The following is a 24,717-nucleotide window of genomic DNA, read 5'->3' on the forward strand; positions in this document are numbered from 1 at the left end:
TTCCCGTTTCTTTCTTAATTGATTTCTTTACGGATGATAAGGCTATAAATAGCAATGATGAGGCATAGTATGGGTAATTTCTTCTCTAAGCAATATAAACAAGGAACAGCTTTGCACATGATTCTTTAAATCGTATTTTGACTCTGGACGTCTATGGTAGTGTCACTCAGGCGTGTTTAAACTCAAGATGGAACCTACAAGTTGCAAGAAGTGTGGCTCACAGATCAATGTCAAGAAATGTACACGATGTCTAATTGTCAGTTACTGCAGTCGACAATGTCAGGGTGACGACTACACCAACCATAGAGATATTTGTGGTAAAAAAAAAAAGTTTTTGTCTAAGCAGGCTTTTAGTTCTCTAAATTTGTGGAATATAAATATTTAGTCACTTACTAAATATTGCATACCTTACAATCTGAATTGGGGAGGGGGGGGGCTTAGAGGTATAGCGCTTGGCTTCCGAACCAAGGTGCCTCGGGACGTCTCGGGTTCAAATTTCGGGGAAAACTCATATAATTCTAGATTTTTTTTTTTAGACCCCCATGTGTCCACCCAACTATTATGTTATATATAATTCGAGATTTTTTTAGACGCCCATGTGTCCACCCAACTATTATGTTATATATAATTCGAGATTTTTTTTTAGATGCCCATGTGTCCACCCAACTATGATGTTATATATAATTCGAGATTTTTTTTTAGATGCCCATGTGTCCACCCAACTACGATGGTATAATTCGAGATTAATTTAGACGCCCCTGAGTCCACCCAACTATGATGGATGCCTGGCGCTAGTTGAAGAAGGTAAAGCCGGAGATTGGTCGTCGAGCTGGCCACCTGACACCCTCGTTAACAGTCAGCTTTGGAAACAGATTAAATTATTTGCATAGTCTGAAAATGGAACTTAACTTTCCAATTATGTAGGGGCCTATAAGAAAAATGAGAAAATTCTTATGCATTTTTTATCGTACCAATTAATAGTTTAACGTAGGCCTATAACAATTTACTATAAAATATTTTTTTTAAAGAAGCACATGTAATGTCACATTGACATTAAACGTTTCCAACTTTTCAGTCCTTGCTGGTAGTGGCCTGCCAGAGAATGACTGTTTTATTATGTTTAATAATTAGAATCATGCTGGTTGAACCAGATCGATGATGACCTCTCTTGTCTATCTAATGGTGTGTTGAGATGGGGCGTAACTCGGCCATATTTTTGTGCTCGGCCCCCGCATGTGGATTGAATTTTCGGATAAAAACTCGGCATGCTACTTAGGCCTACATAATGATAATGGTAGGCCTAATAATAATATAAAAAAATTATTAATTATAATAAAAAAAGACTTGCACAATTAACAGAAAATTCTTCAGTAGTCACTACAGACTTCCCCCCTCCCCCTCTAACAAATTTCGATTCTGTAAATGCCGTATAATTGCTATTTTAATGGAAATTATTCTATGAAGTAATATCATCTACTTGAAACATCCAATCTGATTCTAATGTTTTCTCATTAGTTCTATTTGCTGAATTCAATGCTGCCAAGAACAGATTAACAGAACAACAAAGGAAGTTACTCCTGGAGAATCCTTGGTACATGGGACACAGTTACTTCATAGAGAGCTTACCTGACAGTTTTAGATGTAAGTTTTTGGTAAGAGTGAGTCATAAGAATGAAATTGTGCTTGAATGAGTATAAATTTATCCAATCTATCAACTGTACACAACTATTAGACTAGGAAGAAAACAAAGATGGATATACCAGCATACACATCAGTGCGACTATTCACAATACAATAAAGTTATTATTATGATAAGGCTTAGAACCAGGCTCACTTGTAGGCGAATAGCCAACATTATTACTACTTTAAACTTCGCTCTAACTCTCTCCTCTCTCTCTCTCTCTCTCTCTCTCTCTTTCTCTCTCTCTTTTACTCTGTTTTTTTTTTCTTCTTCATTTTTCCCCTTTCTCTTCTCCACGCTCTTTCCATCTTTCTCTCTTTTTTTCCTCGCTCTCTTTATTTATTTCTCTCTCTCTCTCCACCATTCTCTCTTTCTCCTCCATTCTTTTTTTTTCTTTTACATCTCTCTTTTTTCTCGCTTTTTGTTTTCAATCTCTTTTTATTTCTTTTCCCCTATCTCTCTCTCTTTTAATATAACCTTTATCTCATTTTCAAACTCTTTTCTATCTTTCTTTTTTTTATTTCCTTTTTTTTTTCTATCTTATCTCTTCGTTTATATATAAAGAGATAATAAGCCAGGCAAACAAATTCGTTGTATTTCAGTTTCAGTAGATTTGGTAACATATCTCGCTAGTCTTGTCATCGAGATCTTGTAAGATAAGAAAATGCGTAGCAAGTTTAATACTTTTAGAAAGGTCAACAATTATAATCACTACTTTGTGAATTTAAAATTAGAACTCTACGCGGAAGCAAACATCACGCATGAGATGCCATTAATACGAAGCATCATCTACAAAGATAACTGTAACTTATGCCCCATATTCAGTTTAGTAGGCCAAATACGCGTTTATTGATGCCTGAAGTCAAAGATGAATATTTATAGGCTAGTGTAAGCCAAAGACTCAATCCACAGACCAATATATATATATATAGGTCTGTGACTCAATCCTAGTTTGACCATGGAACTATACTAAAGGAACGACGACTTCGACTTTTTTTTACAAAGCCGTATAGAAAACGGGTTCTTTAGATAGACTATATTTTGTATGTTCACTTCTAAAACTAAAAAGTGATCTTTTTGAAGATTAGAGTGACTAGATCTGGCCAATCTGGCCAATCAAAAAGATGCGAACGATGTGTTATTTACTAATCTAGGGAAATGTGTCATAATTGTCGTAGGACGTAATTATCTTCTTTTTGAAGTAACGTCTGTAATCTATAAGATAAGATAAGGCATACAAAAAAAAATGTTTACTGTAGAGTGTCTTAAAAATGGTGATACTTAGCTATTAAAATTAAAGCACACCTAAATGAAAACAGTAGTTGTTTTAAACTACATAGATCTAGCTAGAATCCTTTTTTTCTCTGTATTTTGTTTTAAAATACAGTGCAGGATGCGCAAAGACCTGTGTTGAAGACGTCGTCTCTTTAGTATAGTTCCATGGTTCGACACTGTAAATTATAAATTCTTCTTTTTAATCCTGTATTTTTCACCGTGTCTGAAATTCTAATTTTCTATCAATTTGCAGTATCATTAGTTTGCGTTGATAACAGCGTGTGTTTGTTCTGTTGTATTTGTTTCTTGCATTGAGGCAACAAAATCACTGTCATTAACTTTGTTTCAGGAATTTTCCAATTCATAAATTCTAATTGCACATTTAAATAAAGTGATAAACTAATTGAATTACATATATTTCATTTAATGGCATTCATTGTTCGCCGATACATGTGCCCACTTCAGACTTCAATGGATATCAAATTGTACCTCCCCAAACCTCTATGAAACTTTTTTTTCTTCTTGATTTAAACTTAGTAACTATAAAGACAAACTAAATCCTTAGGACCCTGTTATCAAGCATAAAGTAGACTAGCTATAAATGTCGAAAAAATTATAAAGTTTTCTCGGTTTACGGTTTGAATTTACCTACAGCACGGCCTGTCAGTATCGCTGGGTTGGGAATAGGACACCGACTTATTACCATGGGTCGTCTATTCTGAGCTGTCCAGAAGTTATCAAGGGAGTTCAACTGGAGGCAAATGCTATGAAGTTTGATTACATCTGGACAAGTTGAGAAGAAAGGCTCAAGACTGGAAGAAATTTTGTATTGGCATGGCTCAGTGATAAGGCGTTTAGCTTTTAAACTGTAGGGGGTGTGAGCTCAACTCCTGGTACTTGTAAAGTTTTAATTTATAAAGGAATGTCATGAAATTGGAGTTTAAAAAAATATAGTTACTAAAATGTAAAAATAGCAACCCCCACATTACACTATAGAATAGTTTCACCATGTCCTCGGAATGGCCTGGTCCTGTTTTATTGAGTTACCAGATATGGTTTTAGGAGTCAGATCTGTTCAGTCCATTTTGTACAAACATTCTCAGCTTACCTAAAGTTATTGGTTTTACATTTTCCTCAGTTAAAATGCTGGGACAACGTATTGTGGTCATTCTGAAAATTATTTCCAACATGCAGTCAGACGAGGAAGGATTCCGATTCGTCAACGTCTCGGTGAGTGACCTTGTCATTACTTATTACTGTGGGAGTGTCTCTTTACTTCTTACTGTGTGTGTGTGTGTCTCTTTACTTCTTACTGTGGGATTGTCTCTTATTACTGTGTATGTGTCTCTTAACTTCTTACTGGGTGTGTGTCTCTTAACTTCTTACTGTGTGTATTTCTCTCTCTCTCTCTTTTTACTTCTTGCTGTGTTTGTGTGTGTCTTTATATGGTGCAATTTTGCAAACACATTTTGACATGCTGGCTTGTAGATACAAAGGACTGCGTAGACATAATTGTAATGTATTTTCTTTCTCCTTTCTTTCTTTCTTTCTCCAATACCATCAAAGTGATCAAACCTTTTCTCAAAAACTAAAGCTAATAATTAGTAGACTTATAAATGTAATACATTTTTAAAATCAATTCCTACTTTATCTTCCACAAATATAGTGAACAAAACATTTAGATTATATTTGTCATTGAAAACAACAACAACACATAAACAACGGGCTCTTGTGGGGATTGAACACTCGACATTCACGGTATAAAGGGGACCCTCTATCAACTTAACTATGCTTAGAATTGCGAAACTATTACCTTATAACCGCGAGCCCATTGGCCCCTCCTCCCTTTTTTTCCTTTACACTATAAAGAAAGTGTCACTAAATGTAAAAGAGGTAATGTTCTCTATGAATATGGAAAGGGATAGGCTGAGCAATTAAGATATCAAGACAAAGTAATCTTTTCCCACTATGTCGTTGATATCTGCTGCTAGGTTTAGCGCTGTCACTGTATGGAGCTGCTTCGTGTGTCCCTGCTTACTGGAGCTAGTGCTGGAGTTAATACTATTGAAGATTTCATACATTAGGCAAGCCTTACAGTTACAGATCGTATATAGTTATTCATTGATATTAATAGCGGTCATTTTATTAATTTTGAATCATTATTATATTATATATTATTTTATTTATTCTTTCAGGATGTCACGAATAAAGTCACGACACTTCGGTTCAGACTTCAAGACTCAGACGAGGTGGACTCTTTAAAGTACAAACTTAGAGTGGGTACATTTGTTGCGATTGTGCAGGCCAGATTGTCGGTTTATTCTTACACGGACAAAGCATCGGAGATTGTCATTGAGAATTTGAAACAAGTTGAATTCATAAGAGGAACTTGAAAGACAGATAGTAATCATTTTAGAAGAATCTTGAAATCTGAAATACAAATAAAGACTATAAATATTTAGTATATCATACCAAGATGCAGGCAACAGAAGCGTTTCTCAAACTGAAGTATGCAGTACAGGTTTAGGCCAGATCTTTGATGAAGAGCTAGATCTATATACACGTATGAAGAAAAAAACGATCGATCATAGATATTGATCTAAGAAAAAAGGAAATTGATGTGTTTTCAACTTTATGCACTTTTGTTTAAATTATTGATGATAATACGGGTCAAGGTTTAAATCAAAATTTTAAAAAAAAGTTTATTTTCTCACTGAAGGCAAAAGTTGATTGGTCGGCCAACTCGTCATCCAAATGTAAACAATACACATTTTTTTTTCTTTTTAAAAGATTTTTGTGTTTGTAAATGTTTGTTTGTTTGTAAAATGGTTTGTTGTACATGTTGCGGATGTTCCTTCAGAGTTGTAAATAATATACACCGTAGCCCAAACATCCCGTAAGAAGACGGGGGATAGCAACGGGCAGGGTTCGAACCCGGGACTATTGAGCTCACCGAACTCTAGAGCGCATACCACACGACCAGGCCACCATCCTTATTTATGCCTCGCTAGAGTAAAGACATTTTTATGGACATTATTAATATTAAAAGTACGAGCTTGAGCTGATCTCCTTTGCTAAGTATGTCTAAGTTTATATATATATATATATTTATTTCAAAGCTTATATCAACTCTGTCTGTCTGGTGAAATGTTTGTACACATTATTTCTCCTACACCCAATCTCGGATCAAGCTAAAAATTTGCCACAATTATTTCTTTTACCTGACAACACAAGAATCAATTTAAAAAATTAACCAATTAGTTAATTAACTATAGGTAATAAATTATTTTGTTTGGTATCTCGAACAAAGGAAAGAAATTGCACTTGACTGCAGTGTTTTTTTTAAGTATTTTTCTTTTATTGTATCATTAATTTACAACTATAATCAGTTGAATAAAAGATATCCTTTGAAAAAAACTACGGTACAAATACTCCACTAATGTGAACAATGGGTAAATCAGGTTTATATGTTGCTGTTTGTAGTTTTAGTCACGATTCCAAATTTTCATCGATAAACCAATTTCTTAATTTACTCTAGTTAAAAAAATCATGCTTGAAAATGATTGTTAAATATGTAGACCCAACAGAAAACGCTACTTTCTTCAGTTGATCGTGCGATTCAGGAATACTATTCCATAAGTTAAAATTATATATATACCTAACCTCTCCATACTTTTCAAAGCAGACCAAATGTACTGTGAAATTAGTTCTCGAATGCTGCTCCCTTATACCTTTAAATCGGCATCAAGACGCTCCCATTTCTAAACTCCAAAATTCTTTATTTTTATTTTATCCGACAACGGCATTTCAAAGTTGTCAATATCAACATTAAAAGGTGCAATTTTTTTAATTGTAGATTTGCTGTACATAGAGTCTATGAATCTGCTGAGAAAAGCTTCTTTCATATTTAACAGTGTTGTTCTGAAATAGCTAATGTCAATATCAGAATTATTTTCTCGACACTATTTCAACTGGCATGGAAAGTTAATTAGAGTTTCTCTTTCAAAATCTTTGACAAAACCGGCAATTTGTTTTGGAATGAGAGGACTAAGTGGCGCTACTAGGGTGGGTGTCACCGTGTCACCCACTGCGGCCCGCACTCACGCACCCCCCACCCCCCACTGAAAAGGCTTCTACTAACATCGAAACAATTGAGTTCCGATTCCTTGTAACTTACGTCCATTGTGCTGATTTAGATCAAAAGTAACAGCCAACATGAACTAACATTTCTGGATCTGCGGATCGTTCGTTAGCTCTACATAATGAGCACCCTTCTCTGGAAAAAATGCTTTTATTTTAGGAAACAGTCTATAAACGTTACTTCTCGATCAGGGCTCGATGAGAGCAGGCAGGGCTACAGCCTCAGGGCCTTCACAAGAAAAGGGCCTCCATAAAAGAGTTTTAAAATATATATCCGAATTTCGACGAGTCAGAAACTTTGAATTTTTTTTGTTTTTTTTTTTTCAAACATTTTTTTCGCATTTTTACGGCTGGCAAAAAAGTCGTGATTAAGTAGGTTAAGTGTGGGTACGCTTGTAGCATGCTTGGACTAAATAAATACATCCCCGGATCTACGTCAGAGCGTCTACTAAGAACCTTTCCCTCCACACAAAAAAATACACTCTTTTTTAAATTAAAATATTTAGTATTTTAAAAGGAAAATGAGATTAAATTTATAAGAACTCTGTTTCTTTCTTCTAAAATATAGCCTGCTTTTAGTTATAAGTATTTTCATTCATAAGTGGATCTTTATTCAAGCTTTCGAAAAATTGTAGAGACCTCCACAAAAATCTGCCCCTGTGCTTCCACATACTTAAAAGCGGCACTGTTCTCGATAACAGACGAACCTTGATATGCAGCAGAAGATCTGCATGCTCACTCTCAATTAGTATATCTTTCAATTGACAATGGTAAAGAGCTACAATGGAGTTCAAAATCAATTCCATTTCTTGGAAGATTTGATCAGGAAACGTCTGCGCACTTAGTGCTTCTTGTTGAATAATAGGCCTACAATGGTTGGTACCGTTAATATCACGTGATATATTTTTTACCAGTAAAATTAAAAATTGTATTCTCGCTAGAAGTCTCTAGTCTCTGTACTCCTATCATCATCATCATTCCTTTGAGTTCCTCGTGGAACATAGGGCGTCAGCAAAAACTTGTCTCTCTCCACGGTCTCTTGCTAGTTTTTTGATGGCTTCCCAGTTTTTTCCGGTCCTTTCGGCTTCGCCATGTTCTTTTTGGTCTTCCTCTACATCTTGTTCCCTGGGGGTTCCACTCTAAGGCATGCCTAGCTCTGTTGTTCGTATCTTTTCTATTTACCATTTACTCCCTAAGATCTGCACCTCTATATTTTTCACTCATCTCCCACTGGTGTTTTCTATTTTGTCGTACCAGTGTATTTTTAGGATATTTCCCAGACATATGTTGATGAAGGTCTGTACTTTTTTTTTGTTGTTGCTTCAGTTGTTCTCAGAACCATACAGTAGGACCGCCTTGACATTAGATATACTCCTATATGGCTGTGAAAAGTTGGACTCTGGACGCTGAGGCTGAAAGAAGAATCCAATCCTTTGAGAGTAAATGCTACACAAAAAGGCTGGGTATCAGATACCTGGAAAAGAAGACAAATGAGTTTGGTTTTTTTTTTACAACACTCTGGCTGGCAAAAAGGAAGAACTCCCCAATTAAGCTCAATAATGCTAAGAGGCGAAAGCTGAGTTGGTTGGGCATATTGTATGACAAGAATCACTATCAAAAGTCATCCCTCAAGATACTGTGAAGGGAACACAAAGAAAGGGTCGTGCCGAATAACAAAATGAATGGACGACTGGCCTGTCTCTTGATATCCTGCTAAGCCCCCCCCCCCACTACGAAAGTCAAAGGACTGATGATGAAGTTCCTACTTATCACTCCTGTTTAAATTGAGACTTTTTAAAAATATATTTTACTGGAATTTGATGTTTTTCGAAGCAATCATTTACAATAATAGCACGTCCTTTGGGTGACAATAACCCCAATGGCCATTCAGGGAGGAACCTCATGTGCCCTCTCCTTATTCCGCCTTCGACCGATGGTAAAACAATATGTTTATTTTTTTAAATGTACCAAATGTACCTATGCTGCTTTGTTTGTTCATTTGGAGCTTGCTTATGGATGTTAAGGGCCTTGAAGGTATCTCTAAGGTCAATTGTCATTGTCCCCTCAGTTGATATAACAACAATATATAGGCCTATTGTTATTTTAGATAACTTCCATAATCACTTGATCTCCAAGCTAAGGTTCCCATATTTTCTCTTTTTTCCCATGTTGGTTTTCTTATATTATAGGATAGTGTTACAGCGATGTCAATGATTGTAGCATTTTTTAAAATTATTAATAAACAGTCGATCATGGCGATTTAAGTCCACCGTTTTGTCAGTTTCAAATTCCTATAAGACTCAATACCATCAAAGTGATCAAACCTTTATTTTTCTAATGCTTATATCTGTATTTTACTATAGCTTTATACTTCAAATTAAATAACAATCTGAATTTAGAATATGGTTTAATTATTTAAACAAATAGGAAACAATAACTTAACAAATAATCAAAGTGTTCCAGACAATTCTTAGAAAGTGCGAAGTGTTTCGATAAAGTCAAGTTGGGGAAACACTGATCTATAGAACTTTTTTTTTTACACTACTTCGAGGTAATCAGAATCGGAAATACCCACATGCCTATGATATTGCCATTTTTATATTATTTTTTTTTTATGTTGTCTAGAGTCTAGCTCTAGATAATTATCTATTGTTTGCACTAGACAAAAATTATATTGTAGAATTTTCTTTACAATTTTATTTTTTTCCATTATGGCTTTTCGGACGCTGCCTTTGGATCTGATGTTTCAGATGAGAACAGAAAAAAATCATTCTCAGTTATTTTTTTTTTTTAAATTACTCTACAGAGAGAAAAATCTGGTCATAAAAACAAAACAAAAAAAATCTTAACTCTCTAAATCTACAGAGTCTAGATCTAGATCTAGATAATCTAGATTAGATCTAGATCTATATCTAGATCTATATTCTATATATATACATATAGACTCTAGATTTTATTCTGCAAGATTATCTAGATCTACTCATGATGATGATATATATTAATATATAGATCTAAATCTATAGAGAAGAAGTAGTAAATTGGTAAATCAATTAGTAATTTAAAAGTAATTAGAATAGATCTAGCTAGATCTAGTATCTACATGATTATGATGATAAAATTAGATACCTACTAAATTTAAATTTTAAATCTATCGTCACATCGTGTTGGTAACATTTATTACATTACTACTACTACTAGTTAACTAGTAACAATACTAATAATTATAATATAAATCATACTAACTTAATTACTTAGTAACTGTAAGTGTGTTACTGTAACATCTAATCATAATCTAATGATTTCTAATCTAGATTCTAGATCTAGTATTTCTAGACTAGTCTAGTCTAGTAGTCAGTAGAATCTCTCGTCTCTACTGAGCTACTTCTAGTCACTAGTCTCTATAGTCTATAGTATAATTTATTTAATTATAATATAAGTAAAACTATAGTATTTAGACTAAATTTAGTATAGTAATAATAATAAGTAGTGTCTAGATCTATACTAAACTCTAAACTAGATCTATATAGAATCTACTTATAAATATAGAGGATAGTACTTTAGATACTTTAATAGACTATAAAAAATTCTAGATACATTTATAATTCTATTCTATAACAACATTAGTCATTAGTACTATTATTAGCAGAATCTAGATCTTATCTTATATGATACAGACGTTACTTCAAAAAAGAAGATGATTACGTCCTACGCGTCATGCATTTAGTCATGCATATTAACCAATGACTTAAATTCTGCCAAGTCACTGGTTTTCCTGGATATAGTCAATTAGATTATAATTCTAAAGATCTATTCTTATTCTAATTTCTTGTAGATTGAGTCTGAGATAGTGATCTAGAATTAATTTTTTAAAAATATATTATAACTATACTATAGTATACTATGCTGATTATACTGTCACTATACTTATGCTGTAGTACATATTATGTCTATACTATAGATCTATATACTATTATACTATACTTTATATACATAGATACTAATAATATTAATATATTATATAATAACTAAGATCTAGACTAGATCTAAATCATCATCTGCCTTATAGATCGCAGGGTCTGAAAGGGGAACTTTACTACTTTACTTAGATCTAAATCTAATCATCTATACTAAACTATACTCTATAGCATTGGACTTAGATCTAGAAACCTATATTGCGTAAAATAAGGATTAAGGTATTATTAAAGTGACCAGACGTTCAGACTTAAAGCGTGACAGTCCTGCATTTCATAAAATGTCCAGTGACCTGCTTTCATTTTTAATAAGTCTATCAATGTCCTGCCTTTATTTAAAAATCTTTTAAAATCTAGTAAGCCTCCATTATGCTACGGCTACAGTTTTCAATTAAATGTGAAACAATCATGACTTAAGGTTTGACCCCTATATAATGAACAAAGTATAAAAAAGGTTAGTGATGCTTAGTTTTTGACAGCATCATGAATGCTTTGAGCCCACAATAATGTGAAATTGTTTCCCCTGATGATACAATTCTTTGCACCACCATTCACTGGAAATATTTAAAAAGAAAAAAAAAAAAAAAAAACAAATTCATCTATTAAGAATATAATATAGCATATTTCGGGCTATGGAAAGATTAAGTTGTTAGTTCTGAACCCTTTGTTGGAGTGACAATTAAAATTAAATCCTGGTTTGGACAATATTTCTTTTCACAAGAGAAGTGACACACCATAATCAAAAGCTTCTTTAAGAACCTGTGTGCTGAATTGTGGCTGCATTTTGTTCACAACATTGCAACAATACTCCATAATATGTAGCAGTTCTGCTTATTAAGGGAGAGAATGTCAGTGCTCTTGAAGTATCTTACTCCTATTGGCGCATTGGTTAAGAAATGCATGAAAAGAAGCATGTAAACTTGAAAAGGTTTCTCCTAAAAGAAATATGCATCTCGTCTCATCTCTGATTGTAGTCCATTCTGGGGCATAGGCCACCAACCAGCTTCCTCCAGGCATCTCGGTTCTGGGCGAGTCTCTCCAACTGTCCCCATGTCTTACCCATCTGCTTGGCATCTGCCTCGAAATCGCGGTGACATGTATTCCTCGGCCGTCCCCTCTTCCTCTTGCCTTGACGGGAGTGAAAGCGGGACACATGTCAATCATAGGATGTAAAAAGAACATGCTTAGATTTTTTCAAGCAATATTTAAACAACTTAGACGTTAGATAAATACACCACAATGTACGCAGTTTGTGCACAATGTAGGCCTTCACATACAATAATTAAATTGCAGGCTTTCTTAAATATTTTCCAAGAAAGATCATCTTTCTGTGCGATCCACCTGAAAGTGTTAACCTCTGTATAAATATTATGTTGGATGCTGGCTTGCGAAGGGTGTGACCTATACATCTCCAGCATCTCTGAAGGGTTTCAGAGTATCTACCTCAAAGGGCTGCTGCTTCGTTCTTTGCCACAGTTCTTCATTAGAGATCTTGTCTAGCCCATGGATCATAAGAATCTACCTTGAACAAATTAGCAGCCCATTGAAGTAGATATCCAAAGAAGTATGCATGCGACTTACTATTTGGATGATGCAAGTTGGTTAGTAAAAGTGATGTACCAGCAACAATTGTAAACATTTGCGAAAATTGTGCTGAATATTTTATACAGAGGTTAACGCTTTCAGGTGGATCCTACAGAAAGTGATCTATCTTGGAAAACATTTTAGAAAGCATACTGGAGGAAAAAACAAGTTTTGTCAATTTGTAAAAAAAACTATACCCATTATAAAAATTTTTGAAAATAGAAATTATTGAAATTTTATTTTAATTAGTTATAAATCTATATTGTTTGTCCCCAGGCCCAATTTTCTAAGTATGTAAATAGATTTTAATATATATAATAATTTTTTTTTACAGTAAAATCACTCTGAACTATTAAACCATTTTATGAGATTTGAGAGAAATGTAGTTACAACTACAACTAGCTTGATGGAAAAACTTCAACAGTGCATTTGAAGACTGCTAAAACAAAAAGGCTTCAAGAATGGATTTAGTTCAGTATAACCCAATCTTTGCTGACCATCAGATCAGGAAATACAAGGGAACATGTCTGACTTGCAACAAAGAGAGTTACACTGTGAAGAAGTGTACTAGATGCTGGGTGGCTAAATACTGTGATAGAGTCTGTCAAAGTAAAGACTTCAAGAGCCATAAAGATGTTTGTGGTAAGTCAGGCCATATCTATTTATATTAAGTGTGTAAACAGTTTTTGGATCATGTATTTTCAGTTCTGAATGGCTGTCTGGTTGTGTGGATTGTGTTTTGGGCTGTCACTACTTTGGTCCTAAGTTTAAACCATACCAGCTGACACCCCTTATCATCTTGCAGGTTTGTGCTAGGACTAAAATTATCTTCATTCCTGAAGAAATAAACACAAACATATTGTTTGAATCTTTGAGTTAGGATGTTGAGTTATGACATACTAGAGGCCGCAGAGCTGACTGCTGAGATGTTTTAAAAGCATGGTTAAAATGCTTGGATTATTTTTAGAATATTACCAAGTTGGACATCAGTCAAGCAAAATATAAAAAGATAAACAATATTTTGATTGAATAAAATCAATTTGTCTCTGAGATTTCTGCAGATTAGCACTTTTTCCTTTCTGTGATTCATGGACTTTCTTCTCAATGGTCTTTAAAAATCATTGTTTGCCTAATTTTTGGACAGCTTATTTTTATATAGGGTTCTCAAATTGTAAAAGTTTAAATCTGCTGTTTTATTTTAAAATATAATATTATACATAAAATAAAAACCTTTTCTATTATGGTGTCAAAGTCAGTCATTGTAGATGTGCATTTTGCTGCAATTTTGTGGTCCTCAGAAGTACACAGGAGTTTGATGTGTTTTTTTAGACATCTGAATTTTGTGCTAGAATATTATACATTACAATCATGTTTTTTTTTCTACTTTATTAGTTTCTATTGTTATGAAAAATAAAAAAAACAACAATGTAATTAACTTCTGTTATAAAAAAAAAATTATGAAAGTTGGTATTCCTCGTTATGATACATTATTCCTAATTATTTCTCCTGCAGTTAGGATCTCTTTATTTGAAAAAGCTAAAGACAAGATTGACCCAGAGCTGAGAGATTTGATGTTTCAGAGAGCTGGGTACCTTGGTCTTTCATGTTTTCTGGGTAGTTTGCCAGACAGGACAATCTGTAGGTACTTTTGTTTCGCTCTGAAGACTTATTGTTATATTTGTATACTTTGTTATTAAACGGTTCACTGTAAGCTGTTGAACATTTTATCATTATTATGCATGGAAATTAATGGATATAGATATCTATGGAAGAAAAAAATATTTACCTTATTAGAAGGTTAAATAAAAGTGGTTTGCATTTCATGTGTTTGAAAGCTCAAGTGAGTAAAAAAAAATTCCCATCACTTTGAATAAAGTGCATTAAGAGAAATATTTACAGCTTTAATAATAGCACGTACACCTTTAGGTACTCTTGATAGCTTTACATAATTGATCCCAAGAAGTGAAACATTTTACCTAATTAACATCTTTATCAACAATTTCTTATATAAATAAAGTGTGATGGCAGAATCGTCAGTGTACTGGGCTTTCATACCAAGGATGCTGCTGCAGCTTGCTGAATTGTGATTATTTTATATCCTCTGATTGACCCTGCTCATTAGTTGTAAGAAAGTAAAAACTGCTGGTTTTTGTACTGGTATTATTAGCCTTAGAAACAAGTGAGATTACATCAGCTGCCCTGCGGAAGTCTTGTTGGGAAAAGTCTTTTTTATAACAGTTTAATTTAACAGTCAATTTTTTTCAATCAACTTCAACATTTTTTTTTGTATACAGATGAACTTCTTGGTCAACGTGTGGCTGTGATTGTCCAGATACTGGAAGTGTCAGTGCTTGAAACGTCCATAACAGTCAGAGTGCGAGTAAGTTTTGATATGAAATTAAATTTTAACAAATCTCTGCGAAATAGGGGCGCGATGGCCAAGAGATGAACCGATTGGCGTGTGAACCTGGAGTCCTGGGTTTGAATCTCAGTGAAAATTGGAATATATTATGGCACCCCTGAGTCCACCCAACTCTAATGTGGGGAAAGTAAAGGCGGTTGGTCGTTGTACTGGCCACATGACACCCTGCTCGTTAATCGTTGGCGAAAGAAAAAGATGATCTTTACATCATCTGCCCTATAGACTATTTGGTCTGAAAGGGGAACTTTACTTTTTCTGCAAAATGCAAAAAAAATAATATGAATATATATATTTGAAACATTGGAAGGAAGGAGTAGCAATGAATGTAATGAGAAACACAAGTGAGTGTCTCTGTCATAAGACGTTTAGCCTGGAAAATGCCACAAAAAACTCAATAACAAATTGTTTTAAACTTAATTGAGGTGACTAACAAGGATAACTCAGAAAAGATGATGACATCTGTTAACAGGCGGCAAGAGGCAACAGAACAAATATATATAACTATTGTCAGGCCTTGGGCTCATTTCTGCCACACAGAGCCCAGTTCTAGGATTCACATGTCCCTTTTGTAAATCCACTTTTCAGGCACACCCTCTCCCTCTGCCAACAGTCTCAACACACTTCCCAGTGTTGCTCTAAGTCTATGGAAGTGATGCCCAACCTATTGCAGCCTGGGGGCCATTTCAATTTCCAACACTCATGTCGCGGGCCACATGATCAAAAAGATACAAAAGTGAAAAGAAATTCCATTGGAACTAGGCCTATTAGAAACCCGTACTTACATTCTTACTGTCAGCAACATTGTAGCTAGCTTTACAAATAAAATATGTGGCTTATTATCATGTTCACCAAAAAAAAAAAGATCCTTTCACTTTTCTTGGTAGTTTCTACATTCACAGTCCCATTTTATAAACACTAAAATGTTTAAGGTCATGGTACCCATTCATCAGAAAAAAGTGAAGGCCCTAACAATGGTAAAGATAATTTTTCATTTTTTTTTTTTGATAGTGGATTTTCTACACTTTGGGCCGGATCAAACCATGTCATCCTGCCCGTGGGCTGTATTTTGAGCATCACTGGTCTATGGCAACAGCCTTCAAAAGTTACCAAGCATGACGAAGGACGCTTTTTTCCTTCTATTTCAAAGTTACTAACCCAATGGGCGGAATTAAGCTTCTCTCTCTCCAAACCAATGCTGTTTTTGGCAGCATTCTTAATGATGGGTTGGTGGACATCATAAATACCAGCACAGGGGCAGAGTTATAACAATATAAAAGTGTATTATTTTATGATAGCTAGCTTTTTTTTTTTTTTTTTTTACTGCAAATTTTACTGCAAATACTGATTATATCAGCAAAAAAGGGCAGCAAAGATTACGATTACTAAGAAAACTGCCCTCGTTTAATGTTAGCGAAAAGGCCTTGGCTATGTTTTATCACGCTCACATCTGCAATATTTTAAGTTTCAATATCACTGCCTGGTATGGCAATCTGAGCATTAAAAATAAAAATAAACTTTATAGAATCCTAAATGCTGCTGGCAAAATCATTCGCAAAAAACAAACCCCATTTGGGCAGTTGTTTGAGACAAACATCTATAAAAAAGCTCCTCGAAATAAAGAATCACTCTTTGAGTCAGGATTTTGTGATTTTACAATCACAAAAGAGATACAAGACACCCCTGGCAATCAAATCATTAAATAAGAACAATCTGGTATAAACTTTGTCACATGTAAATTATGAGTGAGTCTGGTGTGAATGTACACTTTGGTTTCTTATAGTTATAATGTTTTTTGTTTGGTGTAATGCACAAATTGTAAGACAAATTTCCTTACGGATAATAAAGATTATTATTATTTTATTATTTTATTAACGTCATTATTTATTCAATGTTTGTACAAATCTGACAGGATGTCAGCAATGCTGAGGCACATATGATTTTTTGCATCAAAGATCCACTTCAAGTGCTGAACATTCTACTTCTAGTGTACGTGGCTCAGTTCATCCTTCTGCTAAATGTACCATTGAGATGCCATTCGTTGATGAACAAAGTGAATGATATTATAATTATACACACTAACCAAGTTAGCTTCATCACATAGTTAGTCTTAGTGAGCGCTTGTTACATATGCATATATTTATTTATTTATTGTTTTTCTTGTCTATTTTATTCTGCATTGTCTCATGTGACACAGAGTTATTACAGATCTCCACAGAGTTATTTTAAAGGAAATAGTTTTTAACTGAAAATTCTTGTGATTTAGATATTTATAACATATCAAAAACAAAGTGTTAAAATATTTGTAACAAATAATTTCTTTATTGTGAAGTAGAACTGACCATCACCCATATTTGAATGTGATCTGATCGCCTTAGAAACATATTTTTGTTATAAGGATATATTGTTTCATATTGTCAAGAAGGTCAGATGTCGCTAGTAGAAACTCAACCAGAAATGTTTTCTGTATTAAACTTAGCCAGAAATGTTTGGGGATTAAGAAACTCCAAACAGAATTCACATCTTTTGTACCTCTTCATTTGATGACCACATTAAAAACAAGCCAATTCTTTCATGTAAATATTGTTTCGTAACTATAATGTGACTATTTTCATTAAGCTTTGATGAGATCAAAGTTTTTCTTAATTTCTACTTTGTTTTCTTTTACATATATTTCTGAGGTAATCAATCTATACAGTGTAAAGCACTAGTCAAATTCCTTGAAACTTTATCTCAGTGTTGTGATCAATATTTGTGTTATATTTATATTCTGGCTAAAACCTGATATACATGCAGCAATATTACCACACTTTTTAAGCTGATATTTAATTTTTTAAAAACTCACTCAATGTTTCTTACCTTATTGTTGCCACATTAGTCATTTTAATGTTACAAGTAAAGCTTATGTCATTCCTCAGCTGCTTCCTTCTTTCAATATGATTTTTAAGAGATGATTGTTGCTGCTCTTGGGATTCCAAGAATGGAACACTATGTGTGGGCCTCTCTATAATTACTTTTTGTTGTACACAGTAATAATGATAGAATTTCTTGTTACTAATTTTTTCATGTTATATAAGAATATTTTGTTTCTGTTCAGTTTTGTGTGTGCTTTGTGTTCTTAGTTAACATGGTGCACATGTATTTCCTTAGCCCTTAGTTATTGATTTAGTTGTTTTTTTTCATACTGCATAGGTCATGGGTCAATTATGCTCATGGAGACTATTAATGTTTCCTGCTTCTGTCTGCCAAAGCAAATGTTTTATCTCCCTTTGTTTAAGTCTTTGAAACATGAAAGAAAAACCAAAGTTCTAACTATGAGAAAGGGACTTAAAAATGTTTCCCAGTCTTGTCTTGACATCTGATCATTGTCATTGTTTTTTTCAATTCCTTCTTTTACTTCAAACTTTCATGATAGTCAAAATAAACAAATTTCAATGATTTATTTTAACAATTTTTCATTATCCTGAAGAGCTGAAATTTTGCACATAAATTTATAATGTGTAACAAGTTTTATGAAAGTTTTAGAAAGTTCAATTTATTAATTATTCATTTTTCTTAAATCAATTTTTACTTTATGTAGATTAAGGTACGTATAAATTGGCCGCCATTTATTTATGAGTTTTTATCAAATATGTTATATCTATGTTTGATCTTTTGTAGTATGGCATATTAGCTAAATTGTTAGAGAATCATGCTAATATCCTGGGTTTGATTCCCATACTGGCCAATTTTTTTATTCTCCTTAGTTTTCAATGACAGAAGAAAATATTAATGTTTCATTTATTTTTTTAAACTATTTATAAAAATATTATTTGGTTGTTTGTTCTTAATTCTCATTGGAAGATGTCAGACATTTTAAATTGTATTTTGTTTCTTGTCATTACTGTCATGCTGTACACAGCCTTTAAAAGCATCTATTTTATTGTGTTGCCTTTTTGTTGTTATTTTCTGGCCCTACACTTTGTGAAGCAATAGAAGTGTTGATGTTCACAAACTGATTTGTTTATTAACTCTAATGGTATGTTTAACTCTGATGGTATGTTTGGTGTTGTGAGTGCTGAGACCATGGTCAGGAACATTGAGACTAAGACTTACTCATGTGGGAAATGTTAGCTAGATTAGATTCCCACTTACTTGTTACAGCAATTTAAAGTAATAATTACAGTTGGTACCTCATTAACAAGAACATATTATTTTTCAACTTTCTGGCCTAAACACCTGAAAACGTAGTGATTTTAATGTTCTTTTATCACCTTTACCCTAATTACACACCTTTTATGGTGTTTTTTTAATATTCTTCTGCTGTAACACTATTACATTGAATAACATAAATAATAAAAATAAAGTAAACTATAGTGTAATTAATCAACAAGAGTTAATTAGTACTTACTCGATGGTCTGATTCTATTAAAATTCATCTGTTTAATGCTGTGCATATTTTTGGATGTGTGACAGTATAATAATGTATATCTTTAAAAGTGTTTGTACATAAAAACTTGAATCATTGTTCTCTAGGCAGCTATTTTCTTGCTGTTTGATCACCACAGTCTGGGTGAACAGATAATCTTATATTATTTCATGGCTTTGTGGCCTATGTGTTATTTCCACTTTGAAATGCAAATGATTAAACTCTGTGGTTGAATGGCATCCATCCTACTAAGTGCCATCTTGTCGTCTGTCTTTATAGCCTTGTTTTGGTGAAACCAACTTGTTATGTTGAACTCTAGTTGACATGCTTTTGTATACGAATGTAAAGGCCATATGTGTTTAGGGCTGATATTTTAATTTGTGGATTATTACATTGACTTATGTAGTCGTAGTCAAATACTTACTGTCATTCATTGTATACATTGCATGGATGGGTTTAATTGTGTCCAAACTCTCCCCTCCCCCCTTTTGTAAAAGAAAAAAAAATCCACATTAATTTTTGTTCTCAATGCTTTAGAAATAAAACAACAACTTTTTATTAGGTTTAATAGAACAAGTGGACATACAAAGTATGTATTGAACCAGTACTGAACATTTGAATTACCATTCTGTGTGTTTAGTATTCAGATAACTATTTTATAGTAAACAGTAACAGAATTTTGTTAACAGTTAAGAACTATATAATCCTTTGTAGGTAGCATATTTTTTCGACTCTACCGGCTTGTTTTGTTATGCGGTGAATGCCATTGGCAGCCATTGCATTGATTGCCAACGTGAAAGGTAGTGTAGTCTGGTTGCTTGTCAATCACACCTGCATTTTGATAAGTAAGGATCTAAAGTACATCTAATTAATTACATTGAAAATGTCTGAGCACAAAGTTATATTAGTCACTGGGGGAACTGGCTTGGTTGGCAAAGGTATTGAAGCTGCTATTGAGCAGGAAGGGAAGAGACCCAATGAAGAATGGCACTTTGTGTCTTCGAAAGATGCTGACCTCACAGATCGCAATGCCACTGAAGCACTATTTGAAAGAATCAAACCTACTCATGTTATTCATTTGGCAGCCATGGTTGGTGGTCTGTTCAGGAATCTTAAATATAATCTTGACTTTTTTAGAATCAATTCCAAAATCAATGACAATGTACTGAGTATCAGCCATGAATATGATGTTCAGAAAGTCGTCTCCTGTCTGTCCACTTGTATTTTCCCAGACAAAACAACCTATCCTATAGATGAGACTATGGTACATAATGGTGCACCCCATGACAGTAACTTTGGATATTCCTTTGCTAAAAGGATGATTGATGTCCAAAACAAAGGTTACCATGTGCAGCATGGTCGCAAATTTACATCTGTTATTCCAACCAATGTATATGGACCACATGACAACTTTAACCTGGAAGATGGGCATGTTTTACCGGGTCTTATTCGTAAAGTTTATGAGGCTAAAGAAAACAATACACCTTTTGTAATATGGGGAACAGGCTCACCGCGTCGACAATTTATCTATTCTTTGGACCTGGGCCGCCTTTTCTTGTGGGTATTAAGAGAATATGAGGAAGTGTCACCAATTATTCTGTCAGTTGGAGAAGAGGATGAGGTATCCATAAAAGAGGCAGCAGATTTGGTGGTGGAGGCCATGGATTTTACTGGGGAAGTTATTCAAGATACCACTAAATCAGATGGTCAGTTTAAAAAAACAGCAAGCAATGCCAAACTGAGAAGCTATTTGCCTGATTTCAAGTTTACTCCAATACGTCAAGCTATCAAAGAAACTTGTGATTGGTATGTTGCAAACAGAGATGCTGCCCGCCATTAACAGATCATGCTCCCCATAGGTCCACACTGAATCCATATTTGTGACACGCATCTTTTGGGGTTTTGATTTTTTTTTTTTTTCATGATCAACTATTTATATTGTATCACATATATCATTTTAAAACTGCTTTTGTAAGGGGCACAGCAATCTCAGTCTTGTTACTTTAAAGCACCATGAAGTACTCTGAAATGAATCATAGAACTTGACAAGCGTTTATCTAATGTTTCTTTTTTTTCTTTTTAAATAAATATGCTTACATCATATTTTGATTTTTTTGCTGTTTCAAAAACATAGACACTATTCAATTTGTTTCTTTTAGATTTTATTTTGGATCATTCACATCAGCGTAACTTTAAAAAACTGTATGTTTACCATTTTACTGTATTGGTGTGCCTTTTAAATTATGCTTTTGCTATGAACAAATATAATCTACAACTATATAAAAAAAGGACATAAATTGTGCTGTTGTGTTCATTCAAATGAATCACATATTATTTTATTTCATTATTCTTATAATTTCTTAACATCATGGCTCATTCTACAGTATATAAACTAGAAAACTGCCTTCCCTTGGCTTCAGTCTGAAAACTCAAATATGAGAAATCCATTGTGAAGTGTTTTATACTTACAGCCCATCATTGGGAGTATGTGCTGCCAACCTTAGACCTCCATAGTCCCCTGTGTCTGCATCTACTTTCTGTTGCCAGGTGGTTTTATGATGTCCTCTTTTTCTCTTGCCTAGTGGGTGCACTTTATTGCCTGCCTTGTAATGCTAGTTGATGCTTTGTGCAAAATGTGCCCAATCCAACCCAATCTTCTCTTTCTGATTTCTTCTTTTATGGGAGATTGGTTAGTTCTTTGCAGGAGGTCAGTGTTGCTGAAGTCTTATATATTTTTATATATTTATTATATATATATAATTAAAGAAAACAATGCTTCATTACTACTAAACCTATTACATCACTTTATAATAGCCTTTATTTTAAGAATCACCGTCCCGAGACATGACGTTAAACTGCGCTCCTCTTTCCTTAGCACTTTTGGAGCTCAAAAGTGCCCTACTTCTGTTCTATCATTGTGTCTGCCTCCTCTTTTCCTAAGTCTGCCTTCATTGATCATCACACTGTCTCCTTAACTTTAAATTCTCACTACGTCCTAGACCAGTCCGTTTGCCGTGGACTGCGACGGGTAAGGGGGGATAAAGAGATCCTGGTGTTTGAGTGGTGGCTATCTGAGGATAAACCACAACAACACAATACTTTGGCTCCAAGTTCCCCTAGACCTGAGACCCAGATGGCCCGCTCTGGGTCAACCGGCTGGTCATGCCGAGCTACCAGCATAGGTCGTCGACCTATGCTGGAGGGCGGTGGCTGGAGGGTCAATCAGGGAGCTGCTGTATTGGACACATGTCCGATGTAGCAGCTGACTGAGTATAGCACCTGTGTAGCCCTGGCGGGCTCATTCTGGACATCCGAATGGCCCGTCCCCTTGTTGGACTCGATGGCGGGTGGGGAGCACAGGTGCCGAATTAACCAAACTATATATGGACCAAAAAACACACACAAAACTACTTGCCCCAGACCTATGTCTGGGCAAGAAACGACGAATTGACGATAAAAAAGAGGAGGTCGCAAAAAGCTGTGCCACCTGGCCATCATTTCTGGTGGTTAGATGCACAGAGGAGGGAAAAAGCCTGACCAAGTTGAGCCCTTTTATTATCTATAAGGGACTCAAGTCAGTAGTGGGAGAGCCCAAGAGTGTGTCTAAGCTACACAAAACAATGGAACTCCTTGTAGAAGTAGACAGCAAGACACACTCTGATGGGCTTTTAAGATGCAGAAGACTCTGTGATCTCCAAGTGGAAGTCATGCCACACAAGAGTCTGAACACCAGCAGAGGTGTAATCAGCTCTAGGGACCTACTGGAATGTTCCGAGAAGGAAATAGTGGAGGGCATTGAAGGAGTCACCCATGCCCGGCGCATTACCAGGCGCAGGGAGGGTGAGGAGGTCAAAACCGCCACTATTATCCTCACATTCGGAACTAGGACACCGCCAGAGTATGTGAAGGCAGGATACCTACGAGTTCCAGTGAGGCCCTACATACCTAACCCCATGAGGTGCTTCAAGTGCCAGGGTTATGGACACGGCGCGGCAGTCTGTAAGAGGAACACTGTGTGTGCCAGATGTGCTGGAGAGGGTCATGAGGACAAGGGCTGCACAGCCCAGTTCAAATGCCCAAACTGTCAAGCTGGCCACTCAGCCTACTCCAAGGACTGCCCTGTGTGGAAACAGGAGGTTGCCGTGCAGGAGTACAAGGCAAGAAACGGATGTACCTTTAGCCAGGCGAAATCGGCTGTACTGGCCCTACCCAAGGGTCAATTCGGCTTGACAAAGACCTACGCCCAGGCTGTTGCTAAGAAAGGAAGATCCATAGCCACACAGACGGACACATTGACCCCACCACCCCCTCCTCCTCCCCCAACTCAGAAGAAAACACCGCCAAAGAACACACCTCTGAAGAAACAAGAAAGCCCTGTTGTCATGCTAAAGAACAGGTTCTCTGTGCTCGCTGATGAGAGCATGGAGACTGAGCAGCATGTCAAAACCAATACTCCGGGAGAACCCGGAGACATCATGTCTGACACAGGTTCTCCTCAGAGAACCCAGCCAGACACCCCAACCTCTACTGAGTTAGAGGTTGACCAACTCCCTAAGGGGAGAAATCAAAGCGGAGAGGATGCCCGAGGTGAGAGAGGAGGAAATAACCTCCGCTCTAACCAGAGGGATCTCCCCTCTCCAGAGAGAAAGACTTCCCCCAAAAGGGGGTTGTCCTCCTCTCCATCCAAACCCAAGAATAAAAATACCAAGGTCACTGGAATAAAGGGAAACCCCCCCCGGGGGCCTCCCAAGGCCAAATAGCTCCAAGTAGGTCATCTAGAATAAGCCATGGATTCCAGAATTGTACAGTGGAATTGTAGAGGCCTCAAGGCCAATTACGAGGAAATGCAGCTACTGATGGACTCTGAGACTCCTGTAGCTGTCTGCTTACAGGAAACATTTCTAAAAGATTGCATCAGCTTCCGAAGCTACCGTGCTTACACCAAGAATGTTGAGGATGCAGAGAGAGCATCAGGTGGAGTCTGTATCCTTGTGAAGGATAGCATCCCCCATGAGAGGGTAGAACTACAGACCACACTACAGGCCGTAGCAGCTAGGATAACCCTTCACAAGGTTATCACTTGCTGCAGCCTGTATCTACCACCAGGCGCTCCATTAAACCGAACAGACATGGAGGACCTATTGAAACAACTCCCCCGGCCTTATTTAATCCTTGGGGATTTCAATGCCCATAACACCATGTGGGGATCCAACAATACCGACACAAGAGGTCGTATGCT

General features: G+C 35.5%; 2 protein-coding genes across 3 annotated transcripts; both read left to right on the forward strand.

Annotated features, from left to right (window-relative positions):
* The first annotated feature begins 79 nt into the window (after window positions 1–79).
* On the forward strand, window positions 80–5,745 carry LOC106061397 (uncharacterized). Its single transcript, XM_013219531.2, has 4 exons — window positions 80–317; window positions 1,516–1,641; window positions 4,095–4,186; window positions 5,152–5,745. Exons 1-4 carry the CDS (start codon window positions 188–190, stop codon window positions 5,347–5,349), a joined length of 546 nt encoding a protein of 181 aa, XP_013074985.1. The 5' UTR covers window positions 80–187; the 3' UTR covers window positions 5,350–5,745.
* A 4,250-nt stretch (window positions 5,746–9,995) lies between these two features.
* LOC106079542 (GDP-L-fucose synthase-like) lies at window positions 9,996–21,397 on the forward strand. Of its 2 annotated transcripts, none has more exons than XM_013240717.2 (5): window positions 9,996–10,137; window positions 12,986–13,293; window positions 14,164–14,289; window positions 14,946–15,031; window positions 16,983–21,397. In XM_013240717.2, exon 5 carries the CDS (start codon window positions 20,362–20,364, stop codon window positions 21,316–21,318), a length of 957 nt encoding a protein of 318 aa, XP_013096171.2. In that variant the 5' UTR covers window positions 9,996–10,137; window positions 12,986–13,293; window positions 14,164–14,289; window positions 14,946–15,031; window positions 16,983–20,361; the 3' UTR covers window positions 21,319–21,397. The 2 variants fall into 2 exon arrangements, with proteins under 2 accessions (XP_013096171.2, XP_013096170.1); XM_013240716.2 differs by lacking the exon at window positions 9,996–10,137 and adding an exon at window positions 10,217–10,259 and having other exon boundaries at window positions 16,983–18,993.
* The last annotated feature ends 3,320 nt before the right edge of the window (window positions 21,398–24,717 follow it).

The sequence above is a fragment of the Biomphalaria glabrata genome, chromosome 15 (assembly GCF_947242115.1).
Source record: "Biomphalaria glabrata chromosome 15, xgBioGlab47.1, whole genome shotgun sequence".
NCBI classification, from domain to species: domain Eukaryota; kingdom Metazoa; phylum Mollusca; class Gastropoda; family Planorbidae; genus Biomphalaria; species Biomphalaria glabrata.

Bases quoted from the DNA above. Each gene is read 5' to 3' on its own strand.
- LOC106061397 (XM_013219531.2), top strand. From the start codon at position 188: ATGGAACCTACAAGTTGCAAGAAGTGTGGCTCACAGATCAATGTCAAG. The intron at 318-1,515 runs GTAAAAAAAAAA...TTTTCTCATTAG, and splicing joins CAACCATAGAGATATTTGTG to TTCTATTTGCTGAATTCAAT. The intron at 1,642-4,094 runs GTAAGTTTTTGG...CATTTTCCTCAG, and splicing joins CTTACCTGACAGTTTTAGAT to TTAAAATGCTGGGACAACGT.
- LOC106079542 (XM_013240717.2), top strand. From the start codon at position 20,362: ATGTCTGAGCACAAAGTTATATTAGTCACTGGGGGAACTGGCTTGGTT.